Source organism: Culex pipiens, chromosome 2 (assembly GCF_016801865.2).
Source record: "Culex pipiens pallens isolate TS chromosome 2, TS_CPP_V2, whole genome shotgun sequence".
In the NCBI taxonomy this organism is placed as follows: Eukaryota; Metazoa; Arthropoda; class Insecta; order Diptera; family Culicidae; genus Culex; species Culex pipiens.
This window is the reverse complement of record NC_068938.1, coordinates 215675448-215692564: the sequence shown is the minus strand read 5'-3', so window position 1 is coordinate 215692564 and position 17117 is coordinate 215675448. Positions and strand designations below refer to the sequence as shown.

The window sequence follows — 17117 nt, the reverse complement described above, 5'->3', positions numbered from 1 at the left end:
ATAAAAAATAAGACAGCTAATAAAATGAATTGGGATAAAAGTAATCTTGAAATGTAGAACTGGTGTAAAAAAAATACTAAAAAGTTGAACTTCAGGTTGTTACTTAGAATCGTTTGATGAGTAAAGTTTAAAAGAAACTAGGTGTGTAAGGAAAAACTTGAAGCTATACTAATTACCCTGTCTCATTTATCGATGCTTTTTAATCTAGACTAGGAATTTTTAAATCAAGTGATACTGAGTAAGTCCCGCCCGTGTGGATCAATCGGACCGCGCACTGGAATTACAATCCAGAGGTCGCCGGTTCGAATCCCGCGGCGGGCACTCTAAAATTCTTTGTGTAAATATGGGTATTCGGCGCCGTCGCTCCGTGCCATACTTTCATACACTTAGGAGCCCAGGGCGGCGAAGTCCTTGTAGATAAAAGGAAGACACTAGTGGTTGGTACTAGCAATGGTGGCCGAAAGCTATAAAGTCAACTTCGTTTCGATACTGAGTAACACAACTAATTACCAAAAATATCCATCCTCATCAACCTTGCGAGTAACGTAAACAAGGTCGTGTAGATATCGCAGCCGAGCCTGCAACCGCAAATTGATTCAAAGCTCCAAAGTTCACTCGAAAAATCGTCCCACTCTTGCAGTGTCATTATCTTCGTGACGCAGTTTATTGCTAAACTCCGTTCCAGCAGCCTGTTCGAACGTGGCTCGAGCCACAGCCAAACGCCACAAACTTTGCGCAAGGTCGCTGCCCAAAGTCCGAATTCCGCACCCGCGCTCAAAACGCACAAAAGGCCACTCAATCATCGCGCACCTTGCTCAGAGCTGTCACCCTTCGGAATCGTTCTCGTCGCCACCGGGTCTAATTGGATCGAGCACCGGGACCGCCGTCAGCGTATGAAAAATTGGCACCGACCTTGCCAACGGTCAGGGACGGAACGCGCGCGCGGCATTAGATCATCGGCGGTTTTGAGGGATTGCATCAACGAATTGAGCGAGCTTAATCCGAGGTCGGAAATAGAACGCCACGGCACAAAAACAAAGTCATGCTATCAGCACTGTCTTCTGTGGCTTATCGCGTTCAACGCATGACGCATCACCGCATCACCCCAGCGCGAAAAGAGTACTCGATTCAGCCCAGGCTAAACCGGGGACTTAGGCCAATGGCGGCGCCTCCACATCAATCATCGCTCGCACTTGACACCTTCTTGGCTGTGCCAGCAGAGCGGCGTTGCGATGCGATGCAGTTGCGGTGCGCGGTGAAGAATTGGTCGCGAGGGTTAAATTTGACGCGCAGCTGAGTGGGTCTCTGGGAAGGTGGCAGTCTCGATTGGTAGTTTCACTTTAAAAAATTTATTATATGACAACAGGCAATATTTCAAAATAATTATTAATTTATTCAACAGGTTGTTTGTGTACACTTCGTTTTAGGCCATTTACGATAATTTGCTTTATGTCACTATAGGAAAAGTTTTTTTTTTGCTGCTTGAAAGCATAAAAAAGTTCAGTAAACATTTTTTTCGTTTTAATTTATTTGGTAGATTACAAACGAAGTTAAACATTGGGAATTGAAACATTTTTTTTTCTTGAGAAATTTTTTATTTATTCCTTCCAGTTTTTCATCGATCTAAGAATTTTTCTTCACTTCCAATGTGAAGTAAATTTTTGGCGAGGTTCATCAATTTAAAGATTCATGATTAAATCAAAGATACATATGACGCAGTGTCTTTTGCAAATAATTTCGCGATTCTAAAAATTGTATTTTTTTTTATTTGAAAAAAATAAAAAAGCTGGAAATTATTGATTAAAAGCCACGATTTTAACATTTGAGTGGAAAAAAGTGTTTTAAAATGCATTTTACACTTGCCCAGTTGTTTTGCAAACATATGTTTAAAAAATATGTAAGTATTGGCGAAATTTTTTTTGCCGAAAATCTTTTTTTGCGGTACTGTACAACGGATTTTTTTTTAAATTAAAAATATTTTTGATCGATCCCTGACATGTTAAATATGATTTATCGCTTACTTTTTCAAAAGGTCAAAAAGTAATCTAAATTTTAAACACAGGAAAATGCATTTTAGATTGTTTAAGTTGATAAGACTTCTATTTCTATTAAATTTTAAAGTTTTTAGAAAAACAAATTTTTGCCCTCCAATTTTGAAGGGGGCGACATAAACTTTGAAAAATATTTGCTAAGTGCCTTATAATTAAAGAAATAACGGTTCCAAAATCTATTATTATGATGCAAAACAATGCTGAAAGGAATTCCAAAACTCTCACTTATTGTATCTTGATTATTCAGTAATAATTGAAATTGAGTTTTTGAAAAAGGTGATTTTTGAAAAATATCTAAAAAGTGGTCAATTCTTAAAACAAGGTTCTTAAAACAAAATAAGTAAAATTACTTCATTGATTTTTTGATGAATTGCACCGTTTTGAAACCAATGTCACTTTTAAGTTATAATTTTCAGATTTTATTAAACTTTATTAAGAAGTAATATTTTTTTGATTAAAAAAATCTTAAATAACTGAAAAAAGCCTATAATTTTCTCTCTAAGACTTTGCATATCAACTGGTTTTTTGAAACACAGTTTAAAAAAAATAAAATAACACGGAAACTATTGTTTCGAATTACATCCGACAAAATTAAAATATTGTGAAATATTCTGATCTTTCCATTAAAAATAATTTTAATATTTGGTCTAAAATATGCTATAAGGAAAATTTTCTATTTGTAAACCTTTTCAACAAAATTGCTTGAATTAACCCTTTACAACCCAACCCCGCCTCTAGACGGGCTTCGAACTAAAAATTCGCCAAAAATCCATTTTCAATCAATTTTTGTGATCTTAAAAAAGCATTAGATAGAAGAACTCGTAAAGTTTTAGAAAATTGTTTTATCTGAATTTGCCAATGTTTTAAAAAAAATCACGCATTTTTTACAATTTAAATTTATCATTTATGGTGCCATTCTATTGAATAAAATGTGAAAAACAAGCAAAAAAGTGACTGTAAAAACATGAAAAATTAAAAAAAAGGCAAAATGTAATGATAGGAGGTGGTAAAATAGGTAAAATACCACCAAAAAGAAACATTAACTAAACACTATAAATGCAAATTAAAATACTAAAAATAAAACAAGAATAACATAAAACAAGAACAAAATTTGCTCAAAATGACCTCCCAAACACGGGAAAAATGAAAAATTCCGAAAAAATTTGGCAGTGGAGGGTTATTTTTTTTAAACTATTCATATTCAAAGATCAGAAAATTTTACAAATGTTTCATTTTTAGCATTGAAAATCGAACCAATACCTATTTTCCAAGAAAAAAAAATTTTTTTTTTGCCAACTTTGAAGGGGAGGGGGGGGGGGGTAGAGGTGACAAAAACTTTAAATACAATTAAATACAGAATTTCATACATTAACTTACTCATTTATATGACCAACCCACAAAATTGTATGGGGACTTGTATAGTAAAAATCATAATGCTAAATAACTTTTTTGGTGTGAAATAGGGAATAAGAATGAAGTTTCATCCAAATCAATAAATCCAAAGAAAAGTCATTTTCAAAAAAAACGGAATTATCGACTGTTATCTGCTCTACAATTTCGTAGAAAATTGGAACACAATAAAAAAAACCCTGCAAAGTAAGAAAAAACTCGAAAATTTCGAAAATTTGGCTCTGAATGAAAATAATACTTTTTTGAGTTATTGCAGATTCGAAAAAAACGTTAAATTTTACATAAAACGGAAATTACCACGACTTTTCACAGTTAATAAATGGCAAATTACAGAACATTAATCTATAATGTTTTGACGACCTTCGACTCGTGATCAGAGACCAAAATAACCTTGTAGGACAAAATTTAACAACATCGAAGAAAGTTTGGGGCAACTGCTGTGTGTTGTAATGTAACAGGCAGTCGACCACTTGAATTCGACTACTTTGGGATCTCTGCATTTAAATTTGATTTTTAGAACAATATTGTTTTCATGATTCGGTTATCTGAAGTTCCTTTGAAACCTTCAGATGAAATCATGAATTCGGTGAATTATTACAGTACAGACTCGATTATCCGAAGTTTCGATAATCCGAAGTTCGATTATCCGAAGGTTTGTATGGGACTTCGGATAATCGAATCACGAACAAAAAAAACTTATTTTTTTCTTACTTTTAACATCAAATTCGAGTTCTGGGACCCCATTTTAGTCAAATTTGAAAGATTGATTGCCTATTAAGTTAAAAAATCCGTTTTTTTTTCAATATTTCAACATCGCCATTTTGGCCGCCATCTTGGAATTAAAAATTCTAAATCAGTTTAGATTAGTTTAAGGGTCTTCTAAAGCTCAACAATTCAAAATAAGACAAGGATTTTTTTTTCCTTTTTCGATTATCCGAAGTGAAAATTTGCCAAGGCCTTCGGATAATCGAGTCTGGACTGTATAGAGCAATTCCAGCTCAAATCAGGAATTTTTCTGATACTTTTGTACCCGACCCTCTCCGATTTCAATGAAACTTTGTAGACATGTTATCCTAGGCCTATATAAGCCATTTTTGTATATATGGAGCCAATTGTACTCGAAAATGACATTTGAGAAGGGCGTAAATTATTTAGATATTTTTGTATTCTGTAATTTTAAAATGACTGTGTCTCGAAGCCGTTGCATCGTACCAAAAAGTGGTCAAAGACAAACCTGTAGGAAATTGGACGGGCTTTCTGAAAATAATACACTGAAAGAAAAATACACGCCACTTTTATGGGATTTTTCAATTTTTATGTTTAAAAGTTAAATTTTAAGGTAAAGTCACGATTTTTTTTCGTTCAAAATTTTTGAGGAAATAGCCTAAAATGTTACAAAAAGACTCACGAAAAATGCAGGATGGTATGTCTCTCCTAAAAAAATACAAAAATCATTTACTAAAACTGTTTTTTTGAAAAGTTGTCTAAACTTCAAAATTTTCAAAAACCGATAGTGGGAATCGATTTTCCAGACAATTTTACATAAAAGTCTCCATATTGACAATTGTCCTAAGTCCAATCCTTGCGAAGTTACAGCGGATTTAAAAATAAAACGTTACTTAATCCACCCTAGGGTGGTTGGTGCCTTCCTCACATTTAAAGGGTGCTATCCAAAAAAGACACAAAAGGGCGGTGTTTTTCAGTGTTTTATCAATTTGACTCATTATTCATACCACTAGATTGGGTAGTCAGAGCTTCATATTGCAGGGCACTTAGGTGCTTACAACTTATGATTGGGTAGTCAGATCTCCAATCTAATTCGTGCTCGTTGAAAAGGTATTTTGATTACCTATCCAACGACAGGTCGCATGAGAGATCCGGACAACGTTTTCATCAAAATATCTGAGATCCGGCCTCCAAAAAGTGCATAAATAACACTTAAGTGCTTATAACTTTTGATAGGGTTGTCAGATCTTCAATGTCTTGGACGCGTTAGAAAGGTCTTTCAAATACCTTTCTAAAAATGTATAGCATGACGGGGTTTCTTACAAAAACCACCCTTTTTACAATCTTCCGGACTTTAGTCAAAATCGTTTTTTTAGCATAACTTTTGAAGTACTTAACTAAACTTCATAATTTTCAATAGGGACTTATGGGACCCCAAGACGGATCGAATGAGACCAAAACGGTCCAAATCGGTTTAGCCAGTCTCAAGATAATCGAGTGCATATTTTTTGGTGCACAGACCCACATCCCTACACACACACACACACACACACACACACACACACACACACACACAGACATTTGCTCAGAATTTGATTCTGAGTCGATATGTATACGTGAAGGTGGGTCTAGGAGGTCAAATTAAGAAGTTCGTTTTTCGAGTGATTTTATAGCCTTTCCTCAGTAAAGTGAGGAAGGCAAAAATGTTGAAAAAAGAGCTTTTTTGGTGGTTTTTGACAATTTCTATATGACAGACTTGATTTTTCAGTCTCGAAAATATTTTTACCGGAAAGCTCGTCCAATTTCCAATAGGTTTGCTTTTGACAGCTTTTCAATTGGATGCATTGGCTTACAGATATAAGCTTAATTACATTGCTCATAACTGAAAACAGAATATTTTTTTCAGTGTGGTAGAAATCTGGATAGTAAATCATCTTACGTAAATATTAAAACGAGTCAAATTGAAAAGCTGTCAAAGGCAAACTTATGGGAAATTGGACGAGCTTTCCGGTAAAAATATTTTCGAGACTGAAAAATCAAGTCTGTCATATAGAAAATGCCAAAAACCACCAAAAAAGCTGTTTTTTCAACATTTTTATTTTTAAAACCGCTGTAACTTCGCAAGGATTGGACTTAGGACAATGGTCAATATGGAGACTTTTATGTAAAATTGTCTGGAAAATCGATTCCCACTATCGGTTTTTGAAAATTTTGACGTTTAGACCACTTTTCAAAAAAACAGTTTTAGTAAATGATTTTTGTATTTTTTTAGGAGAGACATACCATCCTGCATTTTTCGTGAGTCTTTTTGTAACATTTTAGGCTATTTCCTCAAAAATTTTGAACGAAAAAAAATCGTGACTTCACCTTAAAATTTAACTTTTAAACATAAAAATTGAAAAATCCCATAGAAGTGGCGTGTATTTTTCTTTCAGTGTATTTTTTTCAGAAAGCCCGTCCAATTTCCTACAAGTTTGTCTTTGACCACTTTTTGGTACGATGCAACGGCTTCGAGATACAGTCATTTTAAAATTACAGAATACAAAAATATCTAAATAATTTACGCCCTTCTCAAATGTCATTTTCGAGTACAATTGGCTCCATATATACAAAAATGGCTTATATAGGCCTAGGATAACATGTCTATAAAGTTTCATTGAAATCGGAGAGGGTCGGGTACAAAAGTACCAGAAAATTTCCTGATTTGAGCTGGAATTGCTCTATAGAGAAAAAAAATCTTCAAATAATTTTAAACTGTTGACAGATATTTTAATAACATTCAATTGAACTTTTCCCAGAGAACCCACGCTTGCTGCTGTGCTAATTTCTGCAATTTGCCTTGCGTTTGTGATTGCGAGGTGCGGTGTGTGTTATTTGCCCAAAAGCTTTTCTGTGCTCAAGCGCGGCTGTCAAGCGGCAAATATTTGCAGACTCGGAATGAGTTGGATCGTGTACAACAAATTTCTGTGTGCGCGCACGCGAGAGAGAGAGTCACTTTGACTAGGCGCTAAACTAGGCCGAAAAGTGTTTGCTTGAGTCGGCTTGGGCGGCGGCTCTATACGCATCCGATTGGAATTCGGCGGTGACCTGGTCCTTTGGCTAAAAATAAGCCCGGCAAAATGTTAAAAGTAGCTGGCTGAAGCTTAAAATAAGACAACGACAAACAAAAAAAAAGGTCTGCGACACTAATCGAAGGCGATGAGTGAGATGTGAGTTGGGACGGTATTTGGCGCTAAACAGTTGCTGGCGTTGAAGAACTGGAATTTGTTGGTTCTTGCTCGAAACACGGATTAGTCAGCAATGTTAAGAATTAAAATAGCTCGAAAAATTAAAAAAAAATCTTGACTTTGGATCTGATATTCTGATAGTACCGGATCTACTTGGTGAAATTCGAATTCGAAGCACATGTTTTCTAGTTGTTTGCCTCTTTTACCTGCACTATTATTTCACTTTCAGAGCTTAATAGCACTTATTTAGTGAGTGTGAAGTAAATTAATACCCCAATAAATGCTCACCAACGGCTTTCAATGAAAAAGCGCGTGAAAATTCCTGCCTACCTTTATGATCTGCACTAAAACTCGAGCTGCTTTCCGATAAGGTCTAAGGACCTGTGCACCAAAACGTAAACGCCCATCCAAGCTCAAAAATTTAAAGCCCCGAAAAACGTCCGATCGTAAACCGTTCCCACACTGCTGCTGCTGCTGCCGAGAGTGCTGGCTCGAAGAGCACATGTTTCATAATTTATGCAAATATTTTATTATCTCTCTCTCCTCAACCTGAAATGCGGCACCAAATGCGCACTCACGATCGAGCTTCGAAGGGTCAGGTATCGTTCTAAGATCCCCCCGAAAATTAGCATTTTTTATGCATTAATCCATCACACGCACTTGCAGTTTTTCGGTGGTTCAGTGCAACACATCTACAAGGTGCGCCTTTTTCCCCGGAGAACCTGCCTAACCTTAAGACGAAATAAGAAGCAACCAAAAAAAAAAAGGATCCCAAATAACAATTATAGTCTGGGTACCTCCCCCTGGGGTCCCTTCAAATTACACCTCACTGTCATAAAGGCGAAATCCCCGTCCTCGGTGCAACAACGAGAGTCAGCCAAATCCTCTTTTCACAAATTCGACCTATTATTGTTGATGCCTGAGACTCCGTCCTGGGGTCGCCCGCCTCGCACAAAACTAAGCAAAAGGGACCCTTCTTCGACCTCTTCTCTTCCTCAAAAAGTTTCGTCCCTTTGTTAGACGGTGCTCATTTTTCGGTTCGGTAATTTATTCATTTATGATGGCAATAAAATATTCACACCTTTTTGAATAAACATCCGAGCAGGCCAGGCCACCATCGGTGGCAGGGAGAAGAAGCAGGCAACAGGGGAAAAGGGACATCTTAGCAGGCCAGCCAGCAGGTCTCTGAAGCGGCGCAGGTCCTTTTTGCAGGTTGGGAGTTTTTGCGCGCCGCCGAATTGCTGCGCCTGCTAGGATAGCGTAAGAGATGTCAACAAAACTCAATTTTATGTCTTGAAAGAAATTTGAAGAAAAAATTAAGTCAATTGACTATTTACAATTTGAGGACTTGAAAATTATAAATTATTTATTTTATTAAAATCTGGCTTGAAATCAAAATGTTTGCTCAAATCAGGGTTGTGGAGTCGGAGTCGAAGCCGGAGTCGGCCGGTGGAGTCGGGTCGTTTTGGAGACCTGGAGTCGGAGTCGGAGTCATCAAAACTCTAATGGCTGAAGTCGGAGTCGGAGTTGGAGTCGGAGTCGGCTAAATTTTATGAGCTGGAGTCGAACTTATTTCTTAATCAATATTTTTTATAATTCAGGGTAATTCCCATTTTTTTATATTTTAAATTTATTTATTGAGTTATGTGCACTGCATTGACATTTTTTGTTCAATTTATTTTTCGGTTCAAGATAGTTATCAGATACCATGATGTTTTCGAAGCATTTTTATTGTGATTGGAAAGCTCGCTATCAGTATTTAACAAAAATAATTATGTTTTTAAAACATTATCAACTATTATATCAATCTTCTACTTGGAACGCAACATGCTCATTTTGTATGTAAATAAAAACAAATCAAAGTGTCGTGCTGAAAACATTTCAAGCTGACAAAAAATATCGAAAATAAGTTGCAACTAATTTTGAAATACAGTTAAACCGGCGCTCTTATGCCTCGCATATGCAACTTTGCATATACGAGTCATTGAATTTATTAGATATATCGATTACCCCAATGTTTACAATTTCTCTACAAAACTCTTAAAGTGTTGATCCTTAAATAATATCGTTGAACAAGTATATTTTTTAAAATGTCTTAAATCGGGGTGGTATAATTGATATAATTTAATTTATTTTTTATAAATAAATTAAAAAAGCTTTAAAAAATAGTTACTTTGAAAATTGTTTGTTTAAAATCTTTCAGTTAAATTCACTGAAATCAGCACTACTAAAATTTTCAGTAAATGAAAACTAGCTGAAAAAAATAATTGAAAATTAGTGTAGCTAGCTTATTAACTTAAAAAAATGAATGTAAATTTAAAGTAGGGGAAATTCTCGTATGTTTGGCAGGTTAAGCACTCGCTCCTAATTCCATCCAATTTGCTGATTTTCACTATTTTGCACTAATTTTGCAAAACTTTTGATAGAAACTTGCTTGCTCACTTCTCTTTGAGCTATTTATCACTCGATTTCAGTTGAAAACGCTTTTAATTAGCTTTAATTGAATGTCAAAGTTCTGACCTGCCAACATTAGAGGCACGCTGGAATTAGATGCCGTTCCCCTAGTAAAATAAAATGTTCCAATTTTTCAAACAACAAAATTCAAATTTGCTAAGAAAATTGTTGTGCTGAAAATGCGTTTTTTTAATATTTAAAATACAGATTTGAAGTCGGAGTCGGAGCCGGAGTCAACACATTTTGGAAAGCTGTAGTCGGAGTCGGCTAGAGTTGGTAGGCCGGAGTCGGAGTCGGAGCCGGAGTCAACCATTTGTGGAAAGCCGAAGTCGGAGTCGCTTGAAATATGACCCGACTCCGCAGCCCTGGCTCAAATAATCCCAATTATCCGTTTTGATAAAATATTCAAACGTCGGTAACTAAATTTATGAATCTTAAAAAGATTATGATAATCTGAAAGTAAAAAAAATGCCAATTAAAATTTAAAAAAGTAGCATCCATGTCAATCCAACGTTTTAGAAAAAAAAAAAACTTATAGTTTTTGCTATTTTTGGTTCAACTTTCGGATGCTGAGATATATTGCCTTCTAAGATCGAATGATTGAGAAATGAGTTCTTTGAGTGTTTTGGAGATTATATACAGTACCTTTGAAACTGTTAATCTGAATTAGCAATTCTCTAACGGTCCGGTCAGAGATAATTTTTTGTTTTTTTTTAATATTATTTAGACGATACGTTGTGTGTATATTTTCCATTATCAAAGAAGGCATATTGAATCATTAGTTCATCCATACAACGTTCCGTACAAAAGGCTATTAAAATACTCAAATATCTGTATCTTCAGAACGAATTTTCTGATCAATTCGGATAATCGAATCATGAAAAAAATTCTACTACCAAATTTTAGTTAAATTTGAATGGCTGCGTATTAAATTGAAAAAGGCATTTTTTCAGTATTTCATCATCGCCATTTTGGACGTCATCTTGAATTTAGATTAGTTGACAGGGTTAAGACTCAACAGTCAAAACAATGTGATTCGATTATCGAAATCGAATCGAAAATACCAATTTTGCAATTCGACTTTTCACACAAAAAATAGAATGTAACATAATATCTATTTGAAAAATTTCATTTTAAGATTTGTTTTAAATGACAAAACTGTACATTTGGAGCTACAGCAAAAGTTGGCACTGCTATCAACTTTTCAAAATAAAACATATTTTTTGAAAAAACGTGGAAAAGTCAAGATATAAAATGAAATTTGGAATCAAAAAATTCTCTACATAAAATTTTACATAAAGCACTTTTAAAATTGTAAGTTTCTTTAAAAAAATATATTTTCGTTATTATAAAATCAACCCTGAAATTTCATATTTTCAAAAATATGTGTTACAGCCTTTTGTAATGTTAGTGTTGATTTGAAAATTTTGAAAATATAGACCGGTAAATTTAATGATAGTTTCATTTTTGACTTTGAAAATCGGTACACTTATACATTTTATTTTCCATCCAAAATTATAGCCTTGAACTTAGGTATATCAGGTATATGCTCTTTAAAAATCTTTTTGTGATTCGCTATCATTTAAAAAACTACTAAATTTCAATTGAAAACATTTTCTTAAAATAAGCGTCCTCAAAAAGCCCAAAAGACAATAAAGGTTCCTCAGTCCTTTGATGTCTGACTGATTTTCCCAGAATTGCTCAAACTTTGCATACCAGACGAGCTAGCGTAAGTGACCACCTGACCGGACCATCGCCTTGGCCGCCCAGAAACATCAAAGGAGGCAGCAACGCAAAACCCTGGTGCTCTCCTACTCCGCTGCTGGTTTCCCAGAATCTCACCTTTCTCGTAGCCATAGAAACAACACGATTGTTTTCCCAAGAAAATTAAACAGCACGGTAAATTTTCCGTTGTTGTTTTCATTGCCGACCTTTCCGTTCTGCCCCAGTCAAAGTAGGCAAGGTGTGAACCGACAAGAAGCGTCAAATTTGGCAACTACGACGACGACCCGAGGTGAAAGTAAACACAAGGTCATTTGGGCAAACAAATTTTGCCGCCGCGGGGTCCTTTTTGAGCGAGAGAGGTTCGCACTTTTTTCCCATCGAAGCCCACAGATGTCGACGGAGAGGTGTCGGGGAAATAAATATTTGGCAATGTTCTTTTTTTTCTCTCTTCCCGTGAAACTTACCTGCCTTCCGCACAGGTGTCGAAAAGTCCTCCAGCAGATCCTGGAGGGTGCGTTTCTGGCCCGATTCGGTGCCCGGGGCGACTAGCTTTTGCTGGTAGGTGCCGTCCTAGAAGAGAAGTGAAATAAATGTTGAATTGTTTTTGAATATCCAATTCATTTGCAATTCACTTCACGATTTTAAACTAAATCGATCTAGCTATTCCGTACATGTGTATTACTAATTTTGCTATTTTGGACCACAGATAATTTAGTTTTATATTCAAATGTAATACGTGTTTCGAAATTTGCATACTCAAAGTTTGCATATTTTATCAATTTAAACGAATTTATAAATTCTATATAGGCAAAATTTGTCAAAATCGTCAACTTGAGAAAAATAAACGCAAAAAATTGATGTTTAGGAAAAAATCTAAAGCCCTCTACAATTTGATGTGTTATTAAAAAATCAGAAGAGAACAAACAATTAAATTATTACAAACTTTGGCTAATTTATTGGTAAACTTATGTCGATGTTTAAAATTATCCGGGCAGGAGGGAAAAACAAAACGGAGGTCATTTCAAAAACAAGTCCGGATACAATATCTGATTTTGTCATCAGAAAATCATCGGTAATGAGAAAAAAATAATAACATCCCCAAAACTTAAAAATTGTTATTGATCAGGTTTTATGAGAAAATGCCAAAGAGTTATTTCTATCATTGGTCGATATTCATGTGATATACTAGCTTAAAAAAAATCATGAGCATATTTGTTATTATTTTTTTTTTAAAGAAATACCCCCCAAGGATATCAACAATTTGTAAAAACATTTTTCATAGGTGTCCATAACCCAATTTGTTATTATTTTTTAATTTGCCTAATATGGATAGAACTAGAGATAAAAGTTGACCAATTTTTTCAAGCACATTTTTTCAGCTTTTGTGGTTATTTTCCAAAAGTTTTAAAAATGTGAAAAAATTAAACAGTTTTTTTTTTAATTTTTGGTATACCCTCTAAGGTTATTTTAAACTTGTTCTTATTTTTAAAAATGTAATGTGAAATATTTTATTATTCAGCAATTGCCTACGAAAACAGGATTATAAGAAAACAGAGTTCTCCGATCAGCTTCAAAAATTTTCTGGCCGAAATAATTAGACCTGTATATTTTGTTTGGCCATCAAGGTGACCTACGCCATGTTAGGGTGGTCCAAAAGTGCAGATTTCGTCGTTTTTCTCAAAAACCACATTTTTCAAAAAAATATAACTCTGAACCATTTCAACCGATTTTAGCAGTCTTCTACGCAAATTAAAAGTTTTTAGATAGGCTTTAGGGAGTGTTCATCTATTACGTAACGCAAAAAAAGGTTTTTGGGAATCGCCCATCCCCTCGTAACAAAATTTCCATACAAATAAAAAAAAATACGGAGTGTAACACGGCCTTAAATAAAGTCTAGAAACTAAAAATTTATTGACACAATTTTTTTATATAATTGTTGGTTTGATAACTTTACAAAGAAAAGTTTATATTCAGGATGTTTTATCAAAAACTACTAGAAATTAATTTCCATTCACATAATACTATGAAATAATAAATATTGAAATTACATGTCAATATGTTATTCAGTACAGTTGTTTTGCAATAATTTTTTAAATAATCTAAGTTTTGACGAGATTTTTTTTAAGGTAAGGTAAGTGGGAATATTGGTAAAACTAAACAAAAACAAAATATTCAGGCTCATTATAAATTATTAGGTTAACTAGTTAAAAATGAGTCAAATGTCCCTAATCACTTCTATTCTGATCAAAAACATGTATTTTTTCCTCAAAATAAAGCAGTTTTTTATCGTTGGATTGTCCGGAAGAGTTGTGGGGGGAATTATATAAACTTGGAAAAATATTTGCAACATCCTAACTAAAATAAACAAATGAATTCAAACAAGAACATTATTTTGGCAACCCGGAAAAGGTTGCTAGACAAAGTTCTTACTGGAAATATGTTAAACGCCTAGATTTATGCAACCAGTTACATCCAAGCTAAGCATTAACGCTTGCTATGAAGATTGGGCTTGAAGCTCGTTGCGTTGAGCCAAAAAGCTAACTTTTTGCTCAATCTGCGCTATGAGGCGCAGGAAAAAAATTTAAAAAAAAACACATCGCCATGGAGTAAAATATTCTTTCCAGTTGCTGTAAAGTTTACAAGAACAGCTACATCTCTCTTTTTAATTTCTCGATTGCTTATAGTCCTTTTTTGCCGGTATACAAGTTTATATCTGCTCTCGTCTTAGGACTCTATACCGAGTAGCAATCAAAAGTTTCGCGAAGCGATATGGAACCCCTGAAGATGAAACACCCTTCCCCATTTTTGGACGTGCTATTCAAGTATCTCAAGTTCTTCGTCATGATGGTTACCCTTGTAGCATTAACACTGCACCTTTAAAAAAACAATTTCACCAAACTTACCTCAGCGTAACATCTAACTGGAATGTGTTTGAAACCATCCTGGTCCGGAATGGGTTCCATCAGGCGCCGATTGACCGCCCAAAATTGGTCAAATTTGTCTTAAATGTAGAATTGAAGTGTAAGTAATTAATTTTTCAAGAGGATTCAATGTTACCCTACCGTTTACTAAACCTAACCAAAGCTGATTGTGGTCCTTCTTTTGCATGGCCGATACAACCTGGCCACGGTGCTTCAGCACGTCAGCTTCCTTCAGACTAGACATAAAGTGTGCCTCCACAATGTCCCTAAAAAAGAGCTTGTTGAACATGTGTATTTCTTATTAGTCTTTATTTTAACAAGTACTTGTTCGGACACCGAAACAGCACCTCCTCGGGAAATTTGGAAAAGTGCACCGTGATGCGCCAGGGCAAACAGGCGTCACTTCCGACTAGAAGATCAAACAACACCCCTGAAAATGAAAACAAAAAAAAAGAATTCCCTAAATAAATCGAACCTCAACCGGCATGACTCATCGCCTCACCAATTGGATAGTGCCACTTGAGTGGCGTCCCGTTGCTGTCCATCCACATCTCCCCGTCCTGGAGCTCGTTCGACACGACCCGCAAAAAGTGTCGCCGCACCTTCTCCGTCACCAGCGGGAAGTAGCTCAGCCGGGGGATCAGCAGGAAAAAGTCTTCCGGCTCGACGTCCGTTTCGTCCGACGCCAGCTGGAAGTGGACCGGAATTTTGCCCTCCCAGATTTCGCGCAGAATTTCACGATCGTTGGCCATCGTTTGTGGGGAGGTGGGAGGGGTACTTTAAGTATGTCGGGGACAATTAGAAGGGTTTATTCGGGAAGGAACACTACCGGACGACAACCGCAGTGAGGCAGAGCGGTTCTACATTCACGTGCGACGGTTATTGCAAATGTTTGATTGTTTACTTTATTTTTTTAGTAGCACTTAAATCGTAAAACACTTGTTAATTTTCAAATGCCGACCGAGAACTTGACTCATTTGCGATAGAGTTTGTTTTTGTTATTGTCTAATAAGCTGATGCGTGCGCAAATTGTCAAAAGTATCGACGTCACTAGCTGCAGGGGTGGACATGAAGGAACATTGTCGATATTCTTATAAGAAATCAGATTTTGAATGAAACTAATGTACAAAAGAAATGCTCACTACAATTTAACCATATAAAATAGGCAGTTAATAAAATACTCTAAGGCCGTTTCAAATATTTTGCTTTTTGCTTTTTGCTTTTTGCTTTTTGCTTTTTGCTTTTTGCTTTTTGCTTTTTGCTTTTTGCTTTTTGCTTTTTGCTTTTTGCTTTTTGCTTTTTGCTTTTTGCTTTTTGCTTTTTGCTTTTTGCTTTTTGCTTTTTGCTTTTTGCTTTTTGCTTTTTGCTTTTTTGCTTTTTGCTTTTTGCTTTTTGCTTTTTGCTTTTTGCTTTTTGCTTTTTGCTTTTTGCTTTTTGCTTTTTGCTTTTTGCTTTTTGCTTTTTGCTTTTTGCTTTTTGCTTTTTGCTTTTTGCTTTTTGCTTTTTGCTTTTTGCTTTTTGCTTTTTGCTTTTTGCTTTTTGCTTTTTGCTTTTTGCTTTTTGCTTTTTGCTTTTTGCTTTTTGCTTTTTGCTTTTTGCTTGCTTTTTTATAACTAACTAGTTTTAAGTTTTAAGTTTTAAGTTTTAAGTTTTAAGTTTTAAGTTTTAAGTTTTAAGTTTTAAGTTTTAAGTTTTAAGTTTTAAGTTTTAAGTTTTAAGTTTTAAGTTTTAAGTTTTAAGTTTTAAGTTTTAAGTTTTAAGTTTTAAGTTTTAAGTTTTAAGTTTTAAGTTTTAAGTTTTAAGTTTTAAGTTTTAAGTTTTAAGTTTTAAGTTTTAAGTTTTAAGTTTTTAAGTTTTAAGTTTTAAGTTTTAAGTTTTAAGTTTTAAGTTTTAAGTTTTAAGTTTTAAGTTTTAAGTTTTAAGTTTTAAGTTTTAAGTTTTAAGTTTTAAGTTTTAAGTTTTAAGTTTTAAGTTTTAAGTTTTAAGTTTTAAGTTTTAAGTTTTAAGTTTTAAGTTTTAAGTTTTAAGTTTTAAGTTTTAAGTTTTAAGTTTTAAGTTTTAAGTTTTAAGTTTTAAGTTTTAAGTTTTAAGTTTTAAGTTTTAAGTTTTAAGTTTTAAGTTTTAAGTTTTAAGTTTTAAGTTTTAAGTTTTAAGTTTTAAGTTTTAAGTTTTAAGTTTTAAGTTTTAAGTTTTAAGTTTTAAGTTTTAAGTTTTAAGTTTTAAGTTTTAAGTTTTAAGTTTTAAGTTTTAAGTTTTAAGTTTTAAGTTTTAAGTTTTTAGTTTTAAGTTTTAAGTTTTAAGTTTTAAGTTTTAAGTTTTAAGTTTTAAGTTTTAAGTTTTAAGTTTTTAAGTTTTAAGTTTTAAGTTTTAAGTTTTAAGTTTTAAGTTTTAAGTTTTAAGTTTTAAGTTTTAAGTTTTAAGTTTTAAGTTTTAAGTTTTAAGTTTTAAGTTTTAAGTTTTAAGTTTTAAGTTTTAAGTTTTAAGTTTTAAGTTTTAAGTTTTAAGTTTTAAGTTTTAAGTTTTAAGTTTTAAGTTTTAAGTTTTTAGTTTTTAGTTTTTAGTTTTTAGTTTTTAGTTTTTAGTTTTTAGTTTTTAGTTTTTAG

The 17117-nt window shown here is 34.1% G+C and overlaps 2 protein-coding genes across 2 annotated transcripts in view; one reads left to right on the top strand and one right to left on the bottom strand.

Moving 5' to 3' along the window:
* LOC120418589 (autophagy protein 5) overlaps nucleotides 1-15489 on the bottom strand; it is a 33359-nt gene extending 17870 nt beyond the window's left edge. Inside the window, exons 1-5 of the mRNA XM_039581036.2 lie at nucleotides 15017-15489; nucleotides 14839-14944; nucleotides 14656-14780; nucleotides 14497-14594; nucleotides 12058-12163 (exon numbers count right to left, since the gene is read on the bottom strand). Of these exons, the coding sequence (XP_039436970.1) occupies nucleotides 12058-12163; nucleotides 14497-14594; nucleotides 14656-14780; nucleotides 14839-14944; nucleotides 15017-15266 (685 nt within the window). The 5' untranslated portion in view covers nucleotides 15267-15489. The remainder of the gene's footprint in view (nucleotides 1-12057; nucleotides 12164-14496; nucleotides 14595-14655; nucleotides 14781-14838; nucleotides 14945-15016) is intronic.
* LOC120418575 (protein TIS11-like) overlaps nucleotides 1-17117 on the top strand; it is a 185901-nt gene that overhangs the window by 16678 nt on the left and 152106 nt on the right. The gene's annotated exons all lie outside the window — the stretch shown is intronic.